The 20,872-nt window shown below is 44.4% G+C and overlaps 1 protein-coding gene across 1 annotated transcript; it reads right to left on the bottom strand.

Moving 5' to 3' along the window:
* Positions 1-127: 127 nt before the first annotated feature.
* Positions 128-20,440, bottom strand: tm9sf3 (transmembrane 9 superfamily member 3). Its single transcript, XM_064934525.1, has 15 exons — positions 20,255-20,440; positions 16,923-17,118; positions 16,596-16,718; positions 14,556-14,716; positions 14,271-14,348; positions 13,713-13,844; positions 13,377-13,543; positions 13,176-13,270; positions 12,271-12,401; positions 11,357-11,496; positions 10,939-11,007; positions 3,391-3,537; positions 2,905-2,988; positions 1,656-1,732; positions 128-1,478 (listed from the first exon to the last, which is right to left on the bottom strand). Exons 1-15 carry the CDS (start codon positions 20,348-20,350, stop codon positions 1,411-1,413), a joined length of 1,764 nt encoding a protein of 587 aa, XP_064790597.1. The 5' UTR covers positions 20,351-20,440; the 3' UTR covers positions 128-1,410.
* Between the last annotated feature and the right edge of the window lie 432 nt (positions 20,441-20,872).

Here is a 20,872-nt window from a genome sequence, read left to right as displayed (position 1 = left end):
ACATATGGTACACAGGTGCCAGAAATCAACTTCAGTGGATGTAAAATTTGAGAAAGGCATTGCAACTTCTCATACATTTAAGGTACATACTGTATTTACACATGGGGGAGCATTAAATACTCTGCAGCACTGTATGTAGCTAAGTGTATTTCACTTTGTACAGTACGTTTGCAGCAACTTGGCACAATCGCCACATTCAATGTTTCAGGTTATGAGGGACATGTCTGACCAAAGAACAGAGCCCTTTAAAGCTTTAAATAATCCACAAAACCAAATAACGTGTCAGCGTCATTCCTTTCTGCAAGCAGCCAGCACAAAGTCAGCGACCAACTTTTTATTATTATTGCTACAACCAGGGAAAGTGAGAAACTGCCCCCCCCCCAAAAAAGCAGAATTTGATGAGCATATGGTTTGATGGAAACGTCATGCAATTTCAGGCAAGATGTAACAGCGCCACCCCAAGCACCAAACCAAAGAGACAAAACTAAATATTTTTGCTTAGAACTGAATCATTTGTAAAAAAAATAATAAAAACTTGTAAATCTGTACAACCAAAATACATTTGGGATCTACATCTAAAGTTACATTACGGTTATATACACTTTTCCCCCTATCCATATTATCTTTCACAAGTAGTCTTCATTCAAACCCTACCATTAAGAAAACATAGCCTAAACAGGAAATTGGATCACATCAAACATCCATTTAAAACAATATGTCATTTATAATGTAACTCAAAACCAACTGTTGATCACACCTTCCTTTCCTGAATGTTTTTCTCCATATGTACAGCAAACAAATTTATTGGGTGGCTGGCTGTAAAACTACTGCATTTGGAAATTAGAATTGTCCAAATATGGGAATGGCGCCAACTCAAGTTAGTATAACATCCAGTTATTGTATGTAAAAATTGTCTAGTGTAGCTGGTAAAAATTGAATGTAGAAGCCAGAATAAAATAATATTTCATCCAGAGTGACTCAGGAATACAACAGAATCAGGTCAGAGCATGAACAAACCCAACTCTTCAATATTCTAATACAATAGAACAAAGGCTTTCAATATGGCCTCTTCACTGAAGAGAGCTAGACTATTCCATCAATAAAGATCTTTATGTTCTCTGGTGATGGGTGGGACTGGATTGGAAAGGGGAAGCCATGTTACGTTTTGAACAGCTGCTTCAGAACATTGATTGAAAGCAATTGATAAAAACAGAACCAATGTTAATGTTTTCTTTTTCCTGCAGTTTTTTGCTATAGTACACTCTTTTGCAACATTGAAATTAATTCAGAAAAGGGAAAAACTACATTTGTACAAATTGGAGATGCCACAATCTCTTTTTGCAAAAGAAACGACTTGTGCCCGCTTCTGTTGGAGAGCTTCAGCTGATCCTTGGATCCCTTGCGACTGTCCTAGTCAATTTTCACATTTGTGTAGATCTTCCTCACGAAGGCACTTGTTCCCACATACCCAACGGCTCCTACAAAAGAAAGATATTACAAGATGATTATTGATGCAATGACAACGCATGCTTTGCACTCGTTTGAGCGCACACACACACACACACACACACACACACAATAATAAGTTTACGGAATAACCCGGTCACAATACTTTGATCAAAACAGATGTTGTGAATAAGAGAAGTTGAACCTACCACACATGATTCCCAGAGACGTACTGAATACTGCCATGTAGCCAAAGTAAAAAGACGTTTGGAACAGACCATACATCCTGAAACGGGTGGGACAAAACAACTGTCAGTGGTAGAAAAAGTACTCAATTGTCATACTTGATTTTCTATTTTCCAGCTGAAAGTTAGCCTACAATTGAAAGCTGGATGCCATCGGTTTTCTCTTGCATTGTAAAAGTGTTTTAGCCTGTATAGACATTGTTTTGCGAAGTGACGAACAGTTTCAACATTCTACATACCGTGTTGCATTATTCAATTGTGTTAACTTCTGTGCAGCATGAGTGAGGACTGGGGAGCTAATTAAAGCCCAGAGAACTTTAACAATGAGTGAGTAGGTGGAGCAAGCACTATGCTCTTCACGCTATAAAGGGCCTGCAGTGATAAGATTTGATCCAGTCAATCATGTGTGGCCTGAAGGACTTTTTTTGTAACGGAAAAGTACCAAAGTTTCAGTATACCGTGGAGAGAACTTTTGCAAATTTTAATGATACGAGTGAAAGTGACTAACAACAAGGGCCTCCCGGGTGGCACAGTGGTTAAGGGCGCTGTACTGCAGCGCCAGCTGTGCCACCAGAGACTGGGTTTGCGCCCAGGCTCTGTCGTAACCGGGAGGTGCGACGCACAATTGGCCCAGCGTCATCCGGGTTAGGGAGGAGGGTTTGGCCGGTAGGGATGTCCTTGTCTCATCGCGCACCAGCGACGCCGGGAGCAGTGCACACTAAACCAAGGTTGCCAGGTGCACGGTGTTTCCGCCGACACGTTGGTGCGGCTGGCTTCCGGGTTGGATGCGCGCTGTGTTAAGAAGCAGTGCGGCTTGGTTGGGTTGTGTATCGGAGGACGCATGATTTTAAACTTTTGTCTCTCCCGAGATGGTACGGGAGTTGTATCGAAGAGACAAGATAGCAGCTACTAAACAATTGGATACCACAAATTTGGGGAGAAAAAAGGGGTTAAAAAAAAAAAAAAAAAGTGACTAACAAGATCAATGGGGGTCCCCCCTATTCGATGCAAACTGGTGAGGGCCCCAAAATGTAAAACAATTAAATTGCATTTGTACATTTTTTTTAATACTTGTATTCATTGTTAGTAAACGAATAACAACCTTCCCCTATCTATGACAGAATGCACTGGGGCTAGTCTTTACAGTCAACATATTATTTACTTCAGTTGTGTACAATGTGCTTTAAATAAGAAAATGGATTTTGGAACTCACTTTGTTTTGAAGAAATAGTAGTAAAAGGAGTACATGTAAACATAAACTGCAGTGGATGCAGCAGAGAGAAAGCTTGTCCATTGCCTGAGTGGAGAAAAAAATAATTTAATTGAAAAGCACAGATACAACATCCTCAGGCTGGCTATTACTGTGTTACAGTAACTCTGGTGTCAAGTTTTTCCTGAATTTAGCTGTGTTATAGTCCTAAAGCTAGCCATGTTTAATATCCATTAAATTGTTGGGAACATATAGTATGCGACTTTATTTTTAAAGTTTACCATCCCGTTAGTCAGCACCTAAAATTTTGGGGTGTGCGTCAGCTCATGCTTTTTAATAGTTTTAAAGCTAGCCATGTAATTATATACTTACTTAGGCCTAATCACACAGTGGTGTATAAGGGCTCGACAAGGTCCCTCATTTAATTAATGTAATGTCTCTACGATTACATAATTCAAGTAAATACATTGCTGGTTATCTTTTACTCACCATCTGTAGTCCTCAGCATTGAGGAGGAAGTAAGTACAAACAATGGTGACACACACAGTGACAATGCAGAGGATAACCAGGACCAGCATCATGAACCCGTACACGTAGTAGATCTTGTAGGCCCAAAATGAAGTGAAAATGAAGTACCTGCAAAATAAGCAAACAATGCATTTCCACTTCCAGCTATGCACAGGTATTATTTGTTGAATTATCAACCTGTTAAATGCTGATTATGCAGTGCAGTCGGAAAGTATTCAGACCCCTAGACTTTCCACTTTGTTACGCTAGTCTTATTCTAAAATGTAATTGTTCTTCCCCCCTCAAAATCGACAATACCCCACAATGACAAAGCAAAAACATGTTTAGAAATGTATACAAAATAAACTGAAATATTTTATTTACATAAGTATTCAGACCCTTTACTCAGCACTTTGAAGTACAATTGGCAGCGATTACAGCCTCAGGTCATCTTGGGTATGACACTACAAGCTTGGCACACCTGTACTTGGGGACTCTCTCCCATTCTTCTCAGCAGAACCTCTCAAGCTTGTTCAGGTTGGCTGCACAGCTATTCTCAGTTCTCTTCAGAGATGTTCGATCGGGTTCAAGTCCGGGCCACTCGAAGACATTCAGAGAGTTGTCCCGAAGCCACTCCTGCGTTGTCTTGGCTGTGTGCTTAGGGTTGTTGGAAGGTAAAGCTTCGTCCCAGTCTGAGGTCCAAAGCACTCTGGAGCAGGTTTTCATCAAGGATCTCTACTTTGCTCCATCTTTCCCTCGATCTTGGCTAATCTCTCAGTCCCTGCCGCTGAAAAACGTCACCCACAGCATGATGCTGCCACCACGCTTCACCCTAGGGATGGTGTCAGGTTCCTCCAGACCTGACGCTTGGCATTCAGACCCAAGTTCAATCTTGGTTTCATCATAGACCATAGAATCTTGTTTCTCACGGTCAGAGTTCTTTAGGTGTCTTTTGGCAACCTCCAAGCAGGCTGTTATGTGCCTTTTACTGAGGAGTGGCTTCCGTCTGGCCATTACCATAAAGGCCAGATTGGTGGAGTGCTGTAGAGATGGGAGAACCTTCCAGAAGGACAACGAGAGCTGTCAGAGTGACCACTGTGTTTTTCGTCACCTCCCTGACCAAGGTCCTTCTCCCCGATTGTTCAGTTTGGCCAGGCGGCCAGCTCTAGGAAGAGTCTTGGTGGTTCCAAAATTCCTCCATTTATGAATGTAGGTCACTGTGTTCTTGGGGATCTTCAACGCTGCAGAAATGTTTTGGTACCCTTCCCTAGATCTGTGCCTCGGCACAATCCTGTCTCGGAGCTCTACGGACAATTCCTTCGACCTCATGGCTTGATTTTTGCTCTGATACTGTCAACTGTGGGTCCTTATATAGACAGGTGTGCATGTCCAATCAGTTGAATTTAGCACAAGGGGACTCCAATCAAGTTGTAGAAAAACATCAAGGATGATCCATGGAAACCGGATGCACTGGAGCTAAATTTTGAGTCTCTTAGCAAAGGGTCTGAATACTTTTGGTTGCATGTCTAAACCCATTTTCACTTTGTCATTATGGGGTAGTGTGTAAAGATTGAGGATTTTTATTTTATTTAATCAATTTTGGAATAAATCTAGATCAGTGGTCACCAACCTTTTGACTCAAGTGATCTTAACTCTACCCGTCAGATTTTTTTTATTTCTTCAAACATGACTTTAAAAGGTAAGCCTATGCAACATCAAACAATTAAAAACAGTTCTGTAGCATTGAGGTTTGTGCAATAGTCCATAAGCCCAATACATAATCATTGTATATTGGCTACACTTGAATTGCCCTGCCAATATTTTTATTCACAGACCATTTTGAAATTCAATTTCAAAATTGTAGGTATGATCACACTGGTTGTATTGCTTGTGAGGCACAGGTGAGTGACTGCTTTTTTGTTTTACTGGGCTGATGGCCTGCATCTGATGGTCAGTCTGAGGGGAGGGAGCAGCAGTTAGTGAGCAGCTGCCTCTCACCCAACTCACCGTCCCTCAAGAAGGGTGCAATTGCGACCAGCAATTCGGGGCATTCCTGCATTTGCAGGGATCCCTCTATATACTTCTATTGGTCCATTTTTAAGTTAGGACTGGCGGAAGCGCTCCAGTAAAGTAGGTGGCTTTAATGCACAATAACGTTGAAGCAAGCTGCCGATAAACCTCACAGAAGGGGCGACAACGGTAGCTAGCTAGCCATACAACGGTAGACAGTGTCCTTCAACTAGCAAGCTAGTTAGCATACGGCGTCGCCCTAGCCTCCCCTCTGCTGTGCTATTGGGGCAACCGGCAGCCATTGTTCCCCGCCTGTTGGGCACGGTTTTATCCGGTACACAGCAGGCGGGAGCGACACCGTGTGCTAGCTAATTAGCAAGCTAGCACACAGCGTCGTTAGCTAACACAGGGTGTCGTTGTCGTCCCAGCCTCTCGCCTGCTGTGCTATCGGGGCAACCGGCAGCCAGTGTCCCCCACCTGCCCAGCACGGTTTTCTGCAGTTCTGTTAACAATGAGGGCAGGTGGGAGTGAAAGACACCGGTGTTACAAAAATATCATCATAGAAGCATAAAATTTAAGGGCAAATTCTCTAAAGCCCAAAAAGTAGGCTACTATGTCATATCGTGAAATGTGCATTCAAATACATTTTTACCAGTACATATTATTAGATATATATATATATATATTTGTTGTTGTTGCCAGATTTAAACACTCTCCCCACTGTTTATGCGCAGTGAGGATTCACCCTCTAGAGAATTATTTTGTAAATCTGAACACATATATACATACATATACACATATATGTGTATATGTGTATATGTATACACATATACACATATACAATAATTGTTTTGACCTCAAAGCAGTAGTAGCTGAATGCAAATCAGGGAGCCAAATGAATGTCTTTCAACAATGCGATTCGGTTCAGACTTTTTGGGACTGTCACCAAAGAGATCAGTTCAAAAAGAGCCGTTCATTCGTAAACTACCCTTCACTAGCGAGTGGAAGTAGGGAGAACGCGCATTTTATGGCGTATAAAAAAAACAAGTGTTGAAAGTGACGAACAACAACTTAAATATGAACTTCCTCAAAAATATGTATTTGTTAAATCTCTCTAGTCATGGTTTCAAAGTCTTGACATTTTACATAAACTTTGCTGTGAGTGCAGGCTACAGTGCAAGGAAACGAAAGTTACATATGTAACCGCAGTTATGTGAGCTATTTTGATCACTCAGCGGAGGAGGGATACATCTGAGGTGAGAATTTACAGATTTACTCCCGTGTACACCTGGGGTCCGCCCCTATATAAAGACCCCATGGCCTCGACACACGTTCTCTACATCATTTTTGAGGCGCCCCTAGCACCGTAGAGGATTGGAGTGATCCAAATAGCTCACAACCATATGTAACTTTTTATGTTTCACTATATTGGATCACTCCAATATATATTGGTATACCCGTACCAGAGTCGTCGGTGCTTGAGGGACCTGGCTAGCCAGCGGTGAAGTCCCAGCGTGGGACCGTGACTCAGGGGCACAGTCCCTGGAAGGGGATGTGTTAAATGTATAATAATTTAACACCTCGTGTTAAATGTGCCACCACAGATCCCAGCACTGGCCTGCCAGCCAAGCGGTATGCTGTTGTAATCATTTCCATGATCCAGTGAGAGCCTCTGCTTTGATAGAGTCCTGGGGGTTGGGCTCTCACCATAGACAAAGAGCTGGTCTGTTGTTCTCACTGACCATGTCCGCTCCACACAGGCAGCCAGTGCCCTCACAGGGCACAGTATGCCGCAGGGTGGTAAGCAGATGGGATAGAAGGGATGTTCACATGCCTGTCTGACAGAACCTTCGGGAGGAATGAAGGGTTGGGCAGAGAGATCTAGTCCTCCCCCCGGGGTCCATCCAGTAGCACTCAGAACTTACCGAAAGAGCATGGAGCTCACCCACCCTCTTCATGGAAGTAATCGCTACCAAGAAAGCCACCTTCATAGAGGTGTTTCAGGGAGGCAGACTCCAACCGTTCGAAAGGCTGCTTTGCCAAAGCTGCCAAGACCACATCTCAGCTCACCATTAAGCAGGTCCTAGCTGAACGCAGGCGACAAAACCCCTTCATAAACCTGGAGACCAAGAGATGGCGCCCCACTGGCCTGTCCACCACCTCACATGGCAGGCAGATATAGCAGCCAAATACCCTCTCGGTGAGGCTGGCAAGCCCTCATCCAAGCGAGACTGCAGGCATTGGAGGATATACTGCACCCTGCATGACTCGGGCTCAACCTCAATACCAGTGCACCAAGAGGAAAATAACCGCCAGCGCAACTGGTATGCCACGGTTGTAGCCAGCGCCCTTGTGCTCTGCATGGTGTTCATTACACCCTCCTGTGGTCCTAACATGTACCATTGGTGCCGTTCAGTAGCCAAGCCAAAAGACTGAGGTGGTGCAGCCTCGGATGTCACAGAGTTCCCCTGACCTGAGAAAGCAGGTCCAGTCTCAGGGGAAGTTGCCAAGATGTCCCAGACAACAGCAACAGGAGAAGGCTGAACCAGGGTCATCTGGGCCAGTGTGGGGCCACCAGAAGCAGACGATGCTCTGCCAACCTGGTCCTGTCCAGCACAGCCTGGATCAGGGGGAATGCGTAAAGCTCTAGCCCTGGCCAATTGTGATCCAGAGCATCCAAGCCCAGAGGCCCTGGTGTCACCGACATGGAGCACCACAGGGGGCAGTGTGCATTGTCCAGGGAGGCAAAACACATCCACCTGCATCCTCCCGAACTTGTCCTACAGGTGCTACACCACCTGGGGATGTAGGCTCCAGTCCCAAGGTGGCGGGCCCTCCCTCGAGAGCATATCCACTGCCACATTCAGGATGCCAGGTAAGTGTGCTGCGTGTAGAGACGCTAGACGTCCGAGAGCCCAGAGGAGCTCCCGTACCATAAGATTGAGGCGGTTCAACCTCAGTCCACCCTGATGGTTGATGTAAGCCACCACTGTGGTGTTTTCCGTTCTCACCAGGACATGTTGGGCCAGCAGTACAGCTCGGGGCTCTAGTGTATTGATGTGCCTGCCGCTCCAAGTGGGTAGCCAACAGCCGCTGGCCGACCTGCCCTTGGTCATACCCCCCCAGCCGAACTGGGAGGCATCTGTGCTGACTAGCTCCCGGCGGCACATCCTCAGCATCTCCACCCCACCTGAGAGAAAAGAGTGACAACACCACCTCAACAATGCCCTGAGCGGACACCCGCAGCTGGCGGTGGCGCGTCGGGTGCAGCCGGTGGGAGTTAAACAACCGAGGCCAGAGATGGAGCAGGCCCAGGGGAATCAACAACGAGGCCGCTGTCAGCAAGCCCAACAGGCGTTGGCAGGTTAGGACGGATCCCATCCGCCCCAGACGAAAGTGGTTGAGGCAAGATAAGATCACCTGAACCCTTCTTGTGGGTAGGCGTGCTCTCATGAGGACTGAGTCCAGTTCCATGCCAATGAAGGCCACCCTCTGGGTTGGCGTCAGACGACTTCTCGTCGTTTATAGTAATGCCCAGCCCGCCACCGATGTGGGTCAGGAGTTTGTCTCTGTTTGAAAGGACCTGAGTCCTGTGGAGGTCCAGAATAGGTCGAAACCGGGGACCACAAAATAAGTGGAATATAGAACCCACCTAGACGTTCTAAACTCTCGATCCTGTGGATGGCACCCTTGTCCAGGAGAGAGATCTCCAGACGCAGGGTTGTGCGCCTTTACGAGGACAGGGAAATAGAGTCAGGGGTCCTGCCGAGGCACGCCTTTCCTCTGGCGCCCCAGGCACGTCCCTATGGCGGTTGACAGGTTGTTGTTCCACCGCACGCTGTGCCCCTCTCCACTGTCGTTCCTCAGCACGAGGCGATGGGGCAAGCGAGGGACCCCACGGTCGTTCAGGTGCAGGTGGGTGGCGACGGTCCGTCTGCCTTGGACCCAGGGTGGCGGCATGAACAGTCTCAGGGTTTCCCAGTCCCTACAAACCTTATCGGTCTGCTCCAGAATGTCATTAACCCCTGTGCCAAATGTCAGCCCTGGGGTGATGGGGAGAGTGGCAAATGTGCTCTGGAGAGCAGCTGGTAGACAGGATTGGGCCAGCCAGACATGGCGTCGGGAGGTAACCTCCTGTGCCATGGCCCATCTGTTGGAGCGGGCCACATCCCTCTGGAGCAGGGAAAGCAGGCGAGACACCTCCATCGCTTCCCGGAGGAGCTCCTCTGTGCCCCCTGCAGCTGGGGAAAGAGTCTGCAGGAAGGCCTGGTAAGGCAGCCAAGAGAGCAGAGGGACCCATATGTGGCTTTCAAGTCCGCATCAAATACTCTGGGGGGGTCCCGGCTTCAGTCGCGGGTCCGCCCTATAATTTCCTGGTCCGGGAGGACCATGGCAGCTATCATGGTGTCCATGGTTGGGTACCCCGAGGCCGAGTGACTCTGCGCCCGCCACATAAAGCAGAGACTGGACCATGTAGTTGAGTCAGAAGCGCCCCTTGGCAGAGGCCCAGCTCTCCGGCAAGGCCTCACGGAACTCAGCAGAGATGGGGACAGATGGAGAGTCATCACTGTCCACCAGTTTGATGCCCAGTGCAGTGGCTACCCGAGTGAGTAGGCCCCTCATAGCCTCTCGAGCTCTGGGGGAGATGAAGCCCCACCGCCGGCTTCGGATGGCCTGTCAGCAGCGCTCAGTGGTGAACAGTGCCAGCATCGTCCCCCAGGAACAGCCCATTACTGGCCAACAGGGAACAGCTATTGTCGCCGTCGAAGCTATCAACCTCCGTTCAAGGTGGTCTTCATTGACTGCACTGAAGCAAGCTCCTCTAATGTCAAAGTCTGGGGTTATGCCTCGTAAGAATACAAACAACTGCACCGTGTCACGTGCATCACTGCTCTCATCCAGGGCCAAGGAGAAATAGGTGAAATCCTTTACCTGGTCTTTCAACTGTTGTTCCATATTCTCTGCGATATCCTCAACATGCAGTGTCACTGTTTGTCTTAACAGGGAAACATTTTCAAATAGCTCTGTCGGGGCAAAGTCTTGCTGCAGAGTTAATTAAACATTCTTTAATGAATTCACCCTCAGCGAATGGCTTGCTATGTTTAGCAATTTTGTGGGACAGTACATAGCTAGCTCTCGCAATTTCGCAATTTGCTGAATACAGTTTTGTGAAAAGCCCTGGCTGCTTTCGCAACAGAAACTCTTGATGCACCTGCCCTCTGCTCAGAAGACATATTCCTATATTTCTCTGCATGCTTCGTCTGGAAGTATTTTGGACAAGTTGCTCTCTCTCTGCACACAGCTTTTCCTGGTACCTCAAATAAATATTTTGATGTCCACTCATGCTGGATCGCCGTACATTTATCGAAAAACGAATAATTAAAATAGGAACTCCAGGCTTTATCGTTGGGTTTTCATAGAAATGTTTGGTGATAGACAAGGATTGCCTTGGAGATCGACCGGTTGGTGAGAACTGATCTAGATTATAGTGTAGTGAGGTTAAAGTGAGGTAGGACTTACATTTCAATGAAAATGGAACCGAATGGAAGGATGCCTCCCAGACAAACAATGACAGCTGGCTCCATGAACCTGGAAAATGTTATAAATTTACAATCAACTCACAATACAGACAGTGTCACCAATAGTTTACCAATCAATCAGAGCTATGCAACTCCAGGCCTCAGCACGGTTTTCATTCCTCTGTTAATCCAGGACTGGTTTCAACCTGGGAAAGTAGGTATAGACTCTTTGGCCAATCAGACATTTATTGAACTATCAACGAGAAAATAAACTGAACAGTACAGTGGCTCTCAAGTAGCAAACATATCAGCACTGGGAGCTTAATAAACAAACACCAATGAATGTAAAATACAAAATGGCACACATACATTGCTTTTAGTGAGTCATGCTGTACAAATAAGATCCTAGTCATAGATACCATTTCTTCTCAGGGATTGGCCGCGGCACTGCATTGACTCGACACGGAAAGTTGGGCTGGCCAGAGAGGTTTCTTCCCAGAATGGTCCCCACAAGGTTGAGTGGCAGGATAACAAACAAACAAATGCAACAAACAGCCACCTGAAAAACATGGAATGGTAGAATCCATGAGATGATTCATGAGAGAGCAGACTATATTTAAGCAATAAGGCCTGGGGGGGTGGCATATTGGCCATTGTAATGTGGGTGGTTCGAGCCCTAAATGCTGATTGGCTGACATGTGGTATATCAGACCGAATACCACGGCTATGACAAAACATTTATTTTTCCGTTGGTAACCAGTTTGTAATAGCAATAAGGCACATCTGGGTTTGTGATATATGGCCAATATACCACAGCTATGGGGTGTGTCCAGGCACTCCACGTTGCAATGTGCATAAGAACAGCTCTTAGCTGTGGTGTATTGGCCATATAGCACACCTCCTCGGGCCTTATTGCTTAAATATACCACAGCTAAGAGCGGTTCTTAATCACAACTGAGTGCCTGGATACAGCCCTTAGCCGTGGGATATTGGCCATATACCACAAACCCTAGAGGTGCCTTATTGCTATTATAAATTGGTTACCAATTAACAGAATTTCTGGGGACCCCATTTTTTGCTAGAATTTCTGCCAAACCCACCCCACATCTAATGATACAACCTTTAAAAAATTATTTTTATATCAACAAATAACCAATTCAGTACATGTTCATCTCTCGTTTCAGAATGTAAATTAACCAAATTGAGTAAATTAACCATTTACTCAATAAAAGTAATTTTCTAATTACATTTCTCAATAACATTTGTATGTTGTCCCATACAACACAATGATCTGTTCTCTTTAATATTTTGAATACCACTGCTCTAAACTCACCATTGTGCCAAAAGGGATGGCTCGGGAGGCATGGTAGTACATGGCGATGAAGTTGATGAAGAAGGCTGTCCCACACACCATGGCAGGGATCAGGAAGGCCCCGATAAACATCTGTTTAATCCATCGTCTGCCTATACGATCAAATATAAAATCGGTTAGCATAAGGGTGCACATTGAATGACAATCTACCATACCATGTGAAAGAGAGGGACACGGCTCTATGTAATTTATTGGTCTGTGACTCACTGACACCGCCCCTGATTAGAGGGGAATAATGCAGCCCAAGAGTTAACACACACACAGGAACTTTAAATCACACTCAAGAGAATATGAACACGGGTATGGTTTCTGTGTTCACCCACACTCACAGACTGGAATAACACCATTCAGGTACTGGCAATATTTACTCATGGGTCAGGCTGGAGCATGGGTCAGGCTGGCTAGCCAATCAGGACCTGGACACACTGCATAGCTAGAGCGCGCACAGTAGTGAGACGCATGGCTATTGTCCGATTGGCTAAAGCCATGAGCTGGAGGAGATATTGATCTCTCATGTGAGGGGGAGAAAGGGTGAGGATGGGTGAGTCAGCCCAAACAGCTCCAGAAAGAAAATGCTCAAGCTAGAAATTAGTCCCATGGCGCCCTCAGGAGGGGGATTCTGTAACACCATGTGCTATTTACACATAATGACACTAACAATGTAGCCACATTTTTGTCAATAGGCATCAACCGCAGCATTCTACACAAAGTACCACAAACAGTGTTTTGACCACCCAGGCTCCATGTTCAGAAAATGTGATGGTGACAATAGTGTGTGTGCAAAAAGTCCTTTGCAAAGTGCAGTAATAATTGAGGTGTGATGTGTAGGAATGGAGTTTCTATTTTTAAGACAAACCCTTACATACCTCCTTGTTTGGCATACAAACTTCCGCCAAAATAGCCATTGACAGGAGAGGTGGCAGCATACACAAAGATGGCTGTGCTCAGCATGGATCCTCTCCTGCAGAGACAAACGGGAAGCCACAGTGCGCATGAACACACCCACGTTAGACAGAAACGAAGAAAAACGCCATTAGGTTATCTGCGGGGAGGTACTCATCACTCACTCAGTGTACAGATCCTCAATCATGGCCACGACGATGACGATGAACGAGACCGAGAAGATCTGGCATCCAGAGCCAATAAGAGAGGAGAAGATCATTGGGTGGCTGGATGGCCGGAACACGTCTCCATGGACCTGCTTCCACCCATACTCATCCCCCAGGTCCCTGTCCTGCAGCAGGGAGAGGCGTCAAAGGTCCAGGGGTACATTAAGACAAAGGACATACAGCTAGCCAAAATCATACGAAGCCCTGGGCCTAAACTAATAAAGCAAAATCTTAAGTGCATGATGCTCAATGTGATTTTCTATCACTAATGCTACCAAGGCTATGAAACGTTACCATGTCATCCATTTCCTCCTCTTTGCTGTATCTAGCATAGTCCTTCCTTAGAGTTCTCATCAGGATCATGGACACCAGGCCAACCAAGAAGATAACCATCATGAAGGAATTGAAGATGGAAAACCAGTGAATCTAGAGAAAAGACACTTTTTATTACCACGGGGAATATCGCACATCCCTAGATTCCAGAACATGACATCCTTGAATCCCAGAATTGTTAAAGCTGCAATATGTAACTTTCTGGATGACCTGATAAAATTCACATAGAAATATTAGTTATAGAGCTGTCACTCATTGAAAGCAAGTCTAAGGAGCAGTATATATGTTCTGTGTGTGCCATTTCTGTGTGTGCCATTTCTGTTTAGATGGCACAATGATTCTCTACACTATACTTGCTTGTTTGGGTCACAAACTGAAATTAGGCAAACTATTAGAATTTTATCAGCCAGGAAATGGCAGTGCCATTTCCACATACTGCATCTTTAAAACAGGTTGATCACAGAGTACTGTACAGTTCAGTGCAAAATTGCATTGCTCATCTTAAAAGATTAAACTTACTCTGTGTTGGAAAAAAGATGGATCGAGATACTTGTCAAATCGGTCTTCAAACTTCACATCTGACTTCTTCCACTTTACCTGTGGTAAAAGACGATTCACATCATTCCTTTGGCAAATGAGACACGTTTGGATGCTGATGTAGGGGACTTAACTTTATATAAAACATTATAAAGCTCGTTGTAGTAAATTTAAACATCACACCTCCAAAATACATATTCAACCCTGTGTATACTAGAAAAATCAAGTCCCATTTCCCGTCTCTATAAAGCAATTGCAAATACTTACCGAGTACGACATTGCAATTCGTGTGTTAGGCACAAGCTTGACTTTGCCTTCACTTGTCAGGTTGACATCAACAATTCGGTTGCCATTGAAGCCGATCTCCAATTTCTTGTAAGTCCACAGATAATGATCCTCTCCGTTTTCATCTGCCTCGCCAACAATTCCTAGAATAGAGAGAGATTAGTGCACTGCCACCAGAAATTTACTGGCAACATGGCAAGTTTGGTGTGGAATGCAGTAACCAGATCCAGGGCCAAAGTCCATATTTATTCACTCAGCTACTGGAACTATTCCATGGTTATAAAGACTTGGGCAAGGCCATCTGCCCCACCTCCTGTGTGTGTGTGTGTGTGTATATATATATGCAGAGTACACCAAACATTAGGAACATCTTCCTAATATTGCATCCCCCCCGTCCCAGCCACAATTCATCAGGGGTTGGACAGTACAAAGTGTCAAAAGCGTTCCACAGGGTTGCTGGCACCTGTGGAAGCATGTTGCCTCCAATGCTTCATACACACGGGAAACTGTTGAACGTGAAAAATGTACAAACCGATACGCCTTAAATCTTTTGTCTTGCCCATTCACCCTCTGAATAGCACACATACACAATCCATGTCGTGGATTGTGGGGCGGCAGGGTAGCCTAGAGGTTAGAGTGTTGGACTAGTAACCGGAAGGTTGCAAGTTCAAACCCCAACGCTGCTGTCCCCAGAACTGGATAATTATTCAATGATTGACATTTTTGACTAATCTTCCTCTTATTTGGCCTAGGCTTCTGTTTTATACGATGTAGGTAGGTTATAGCCTACATTGCGAATAATAGGCTATGGAAATAGGCCTACTCTTTCATAAGCTTTGCTCAGCTGTTCACTTCCAATTGGACTTTCCCATCTTGATATTGTTCGCTTGATTTCACTAGTTGTCATTCAAAATAAAACTAGCCGAAAATGGACTATAGACCGACTTTCCCACTTGAAAGCTGAAAAACTTTAGGACATTAAACACGAGCCTATTTGGGAAATACTCTTCATAACTAACTTGTATTAATGCTTTGATAGGCTATTTTAATTAGTAGGATTTGCCTTTTGGGTCGATTGATTTGCAACAGCAAGGAAGAGGGATGCATGCATCATTTCCTTTATAGCTAATAAACTAATATTTACTGAACTGTATGTTTTTTTTAAATGACTCACCGTTTTTTTGTTGTCTTGCTATGGTTTGTTCTACCCCTCATTATTACCTTAGGCCTATGATGGGTTCTGACTTCTAAACTTGAAATATGTTACCGAGGGAGAGAGGAATGCCGAGTTGACATTGGTAGAACATGTTAATGTTTAGGTCATTCAAAAACAACTTCAAACTTCCTGATATAGCCTAGAACTCCATTAGATAAATTAATTGTTTGCTCATGAAGTAGCGCAGTGGGAGAAAGCCAGCATGCATAAAAACCGAAGTCCTATCAAGTGGGAGAGAAAAAACAAATCTAGGCTTTAAAATAATTAAGACACCGGAGTGTCTGGTAAAAATATTCAAAGAGAGAAAAAACATTTGACTGGACATTTTGCGCTGCTTTGGTGAAAAGCTTAGCTCCGTACATTATTCTCTTGCATTCTGTAAATAGTTTAAAACATATTTATTGAAATAGCTTATGCAGGCTATAGCAAAGGCCACCTGGCATGGCCCGGCTGTGGGCTGCCGGGTCAGCTCTACTGTGGTGCCAGTCAAGTTTAAATAAACTATACATCGGCATGTCGCCCAACCCTAGTAGGCACCATTACATGTGAAATAGCTCCATGTTTAAGACATTCCTCATTCCAAAACCGGGCCCTTTTCAATAGTAATGAACTAGGCTTTTCCATAGATAACCTTTGTCATAGTCAAACAACTTCCCATACCAATCAGTGAGGCAACAGATAAGCCCAGAAAAGTATGAATGAACATTTGGATGCCTTCATTTCAACTGCCTCAGAGGGGCATAACTGATTCTCCATAACTAAATGACTGGACAAGTTGCAACAGGCAGTGCAGCAGTATCACTCACCCCAGATAGGTAGGTCATCAATGTACATTTGGTACCAATAGTGGTTTTTAATGGCATATACAAAGGCATCCCGTTTGGCTTTGTCCAGCTCGATTTCACAGTATGTTGTTTGCATGACTTCATCTGTGAGAGCAAAATGACAAAAAAAGTGTTTAGTATGACATAACACTACAAGACATAATGCAAGTGTAGGCTGCTTTTGGATCTAACTTCATGCTAGGAAAGAATATAATTGACTACTCAAAATCAAACAATGCTGATCAAATAGTGACTGTCACTCCAGAGTCCAAGTAGTACAGTTGCCCGTGGGTGTAGATTTTTGTATACCTTTGAACTTAATGTCTAGGCCGCTGAACTCCAGCTCGACTCCTTGCAGAGCCTCTCCTAATGTCTCATGGTAGTGGCTAATGGTCTTTTTGGTGCCCACGCAGAAGGGCAGGGAGAAGTACTTGTACGTTTCTTGTCTGTTGTGGTAAGGCCCCACTGTATTCATCCATAAAACCACCTCCTCTTTATCTGTGTACTGAAAAAGGGAAGAAACACATTAAACATGCTATAACTTACTTGTTTTGCTGCCATCTGAGAACTAGCATTTGGTATTCCATACAAGGATATAAATTGTGCATTCAGGCAAATAATAACAAAAACAGCCACCATGTTAGTCTATTCCAAGCAGCCTCCATCTATAAAGCTTTTGGATAGCAGCTGTCTGTGGCAAAAAATACATTGACAATGAGTCATAAAGTTACTGTTTTAATGACACCATGTAAAAACCAATCCACACGACATACAGGCATATGTCATCAACAACGAAATGTATATTGAACTGAATAAAGGTCTTTTCAACCGGAGTGAAAACTCAAGCAAGCACCCTTGTTAGTTGTCAGCTTGACAATAATGGGCAGAAAACAATGTAGCGACAAGGGGCTTTATCCATATAAAAACTCACCCGATCACATTCACACTGACAAGACAGCATTGGTAAGGATGTCTGCTTTGCGCTGGTTGTGTAGTCAGCTATTCATTATGCACTGAGTGCGGATGCAAAGCTTACTAGCTAGTGCTAACTGGCTACAGTACCAGTGAGGACCAAGTTGAAGCTTGCTCTTGAGAATCCAAGGCATTAACAAGACACTGTGCCTTATGCAAAGGGTTCTCAACTATAAACAAGGATTAAATCCAATTTATACTTGATCCGTAAATGTGGTTGGAGGCTCCATATGGAGGGACGCAATTGCGGCGCTTCTGGAGACACGCAGAGGCCAAATTGAGTGCCGTACTGAATCGCCATGCACCTCCCAAATTTTGTAACAATGCCGAGGGCTACGTATAGCTCTGCATTGTCATGATTGTTTGATGGTAGGTGGGAGCGGGAGGTTCTGTATAAACACACTCACTCCCTTGACAACAACAAAGCGCAAGAAGTATGAATGCCCTGACTTCGGCAGAGGCCATATCACCGTAAATGCTGTACGGCCACTGCAGATGTCAAATTGACCACGCAGAGCCTTTTACCGGTAAGACCATGTGGACTACAATCCTGACGCTCTATTTTATTGTTTAGAAACGTCAATAATCGCTTGCAAAAGGCCTACGTTTTTTTTAAACATACACTACATTGCCAAAAGTATATGGACGCCTGCTCGTCAAACATCTCATTCCAAAATCATGGGCATTAATATGGAGTTGGTCCCCCCCCTTTGCTGCGATAACAGCCTTCACCCTTTTGGGAAGGCTTTCCAGTAGATGTTGGAACATTCCATTCAGCAACAAGAGCATTAGTGAGGTATGGACCTCAGTGCACGGGGCATTGTCAGGCTGAAACAGGAAAGAACCTTCCCCAAACTGTTGCCACAAAGTTTGAAGCACAAAATCGTCTAGCATGTCATTGTATGCTGTAGCATTAGGATTTCCCTTCACTGGAACTAAGGGGAATAGACTGAACTATGAAAACAGCCCCAAACCATTATTCCTCCTCCTCCAAACTTTACAGTTTGCACTATGCAGTTAGGCAGATAGCGTTCTCCTGGCATCCCCCAAATCCAGATTCAGTAAGCTTTACACTACTCTAGCAGACTCTTGGCATTGTGCATGGTGATATTAAGCTTGTGTGCAGCTGCTCAGCCATGAAAAACCATTTCATTAAGCTACTGACGAACAGTTATTGTGCTGACGTTGCTTCCAGAGGCAGTTTGGAACTCAGTCGTGAGTGTTGCAACCGAGGATGGACCATTTTTACAGGCTACGTGCTTCAGCACTCGGCAGTACCGTTCTGTGAGCTTGTGTGGCCTACCACTTTACGGCTAAGCTGTTGTCACTCCTTGACATTTCCACTTCACAATAACAGCACTTACAGTTGGCCGGGGCAGCACTAGCAGGGAATACATTTTACAAACTGACTTGTGCCACATTGGAAGTCACTGAGCTCTTCAGTAAGGCCATTCTACTGCTAATGTTTGTCCATATTGATGGCATGGCTGTGTGCTCGATTTTATACACCTGTCAGCAACAGGTGTGACTGAAACAGCCAAATTGACTAATTTGTAAGGGTGTCCACATACTTTTGGCCATGTAGCAGGTTTGCACAGATCCATACTGCTGTGTGTGCCTTCAACCAACAAACTACACTTCTGCTACACTTCCCCATTACACACAAGTTTTCGGAGCAAGCTAGATTGTTGACCAACCGTATTAATTAGCTATATTCTGTCGGTCTTCAGTAAACAAGCGCTAACATGGAGATATGGCCGTGTGGGATCACAAACCCTATTTTAAAAAAAGTGTAGTAATTTAACTTTTTGTTTTTTTGAAAATTATTTGTCACTGATATGAAATACACGTCTCTTACGTTTCCAAACCAGTACCGCAAGCGATGCGCGTTAACGTTCAGACCAAGCGTCGGGGCTATTACAGCACTCCCCCGGCCAGAAGATAACGTCTTATTCATGAACCTAAAGGTAGTCAGCATCTATGAATAGGCTAGTGTTGACGCTAGCCAACGTGCAAAGTTGAGAATTATTGGCTAGGTTGAAGCATGATCAAAACACTATATAGGTTACAGGTCAGAAATCAAGAGCAAAAGTATTTACTTCCAATTGTACTGTAAAACACGGAATGCGATTTGCTTTTGTCTTGACCATTTGATGTCCTAGTACCTAGACAGGCCTGCCGCCTTAATAACCGGATATGCAGTCTTCGCAATGGCAACGTTAGTAAAACTACCAAAAATACTTGACTAGCTAGGCATATTCCTAGAGACATTTTCCTATATGTACTTTGCAAACTAGCTAGATAAGTAGCTAAATAACCAAATATGGATGAGTGGTTATGCAAAATATTCCTACCATATGTATGCAATGAGATGTCACTGGCTAACATTAGCCAGCTAACTTCGCTAGCTAACTTTGGTGCCCTACGTTAACTTGTTCGCCAACGTTAGTTATTGTATTTATTATTTATCAACATTGAACGTTAACCTCATAACGAACTAGTTAGTTACATGAAACGATATTACTCTTATCTCGCTGAGTTAAAAAATAATAAATAGGCTAATCGGTTGTATCATGTAGCTACTACAGCTGGCTAACAAGCCAGAACGTCCATTATTTTCACACTACACACAAGGCTACCCATTTTTATTCGACCTCAAATGATCTTACCGTGTGTTCGTGTTCATCTGCCTCAATCGGCATTAACATCTCGGCAACCGAGAGAAAGACCACCACTGCAATCTTCCACCTGGAAGACCCCATCATTTTCTGGGAAAGTTTGTAGATTTGGGATGTTAGCTCTGTTAGTGCTATCCCACCTTCTTCCTGGTTGTACGACACTAGCAGTTTTTCTGGATGCTCTCGTACGCATATGGCGTAAATTGCCTCACTCGCATCGCATTCGCTTGTGATTGATGCAGACATGTCACATGGCTTGTAATCTCAAATCAAATCGAAGACGGTGAACAATCCGTTGAATAATGAAACTCCGGTTTCTACACTGTCCGCAACTTTCAGCCACGTCATCCGATTGTAAGTATTAGAAATGCCTCACCTTTGGGGGCATGAAACCTGGCCCACTTCTCATGTATGACTAAAATGTTGATATCTCATTTTACAGAGACAACTCATTGAACAGATCATCATTATACACTACCATTCAACAGTTTGGGAGTCACTTAGAAAATGCATTCTTTTTTAAATAAAAGCTCTTTTTTTTTGTCAATTAAAATAACAAATTGATCAGAAATAGTGTAGACATTGTTAATGTTGTAAATTATTAGTGTA

The sequence above is a fragment of the Oncorhynchus masou genome, chromosome 24 (genome assembly GCF_036934945.1).
Source record: "Oncorhynchus masou masou isolate Uvic2021 chromosome 24, UVic_Omas_1.1, whole genome shotgun sequence".
NCBI classification, from domain to species: Eukaryota; Metazoa; Chordata; class Actinopteri; order Salmoniformes; family Salmonidae; genus Oncorhynchus; species Oncorhynchus masou.
The sequence above is the reverse complement of the archived record's forward strand: the minus strand, read 5'-3'. Positions and strand labels throughout refer to the sequence as shown.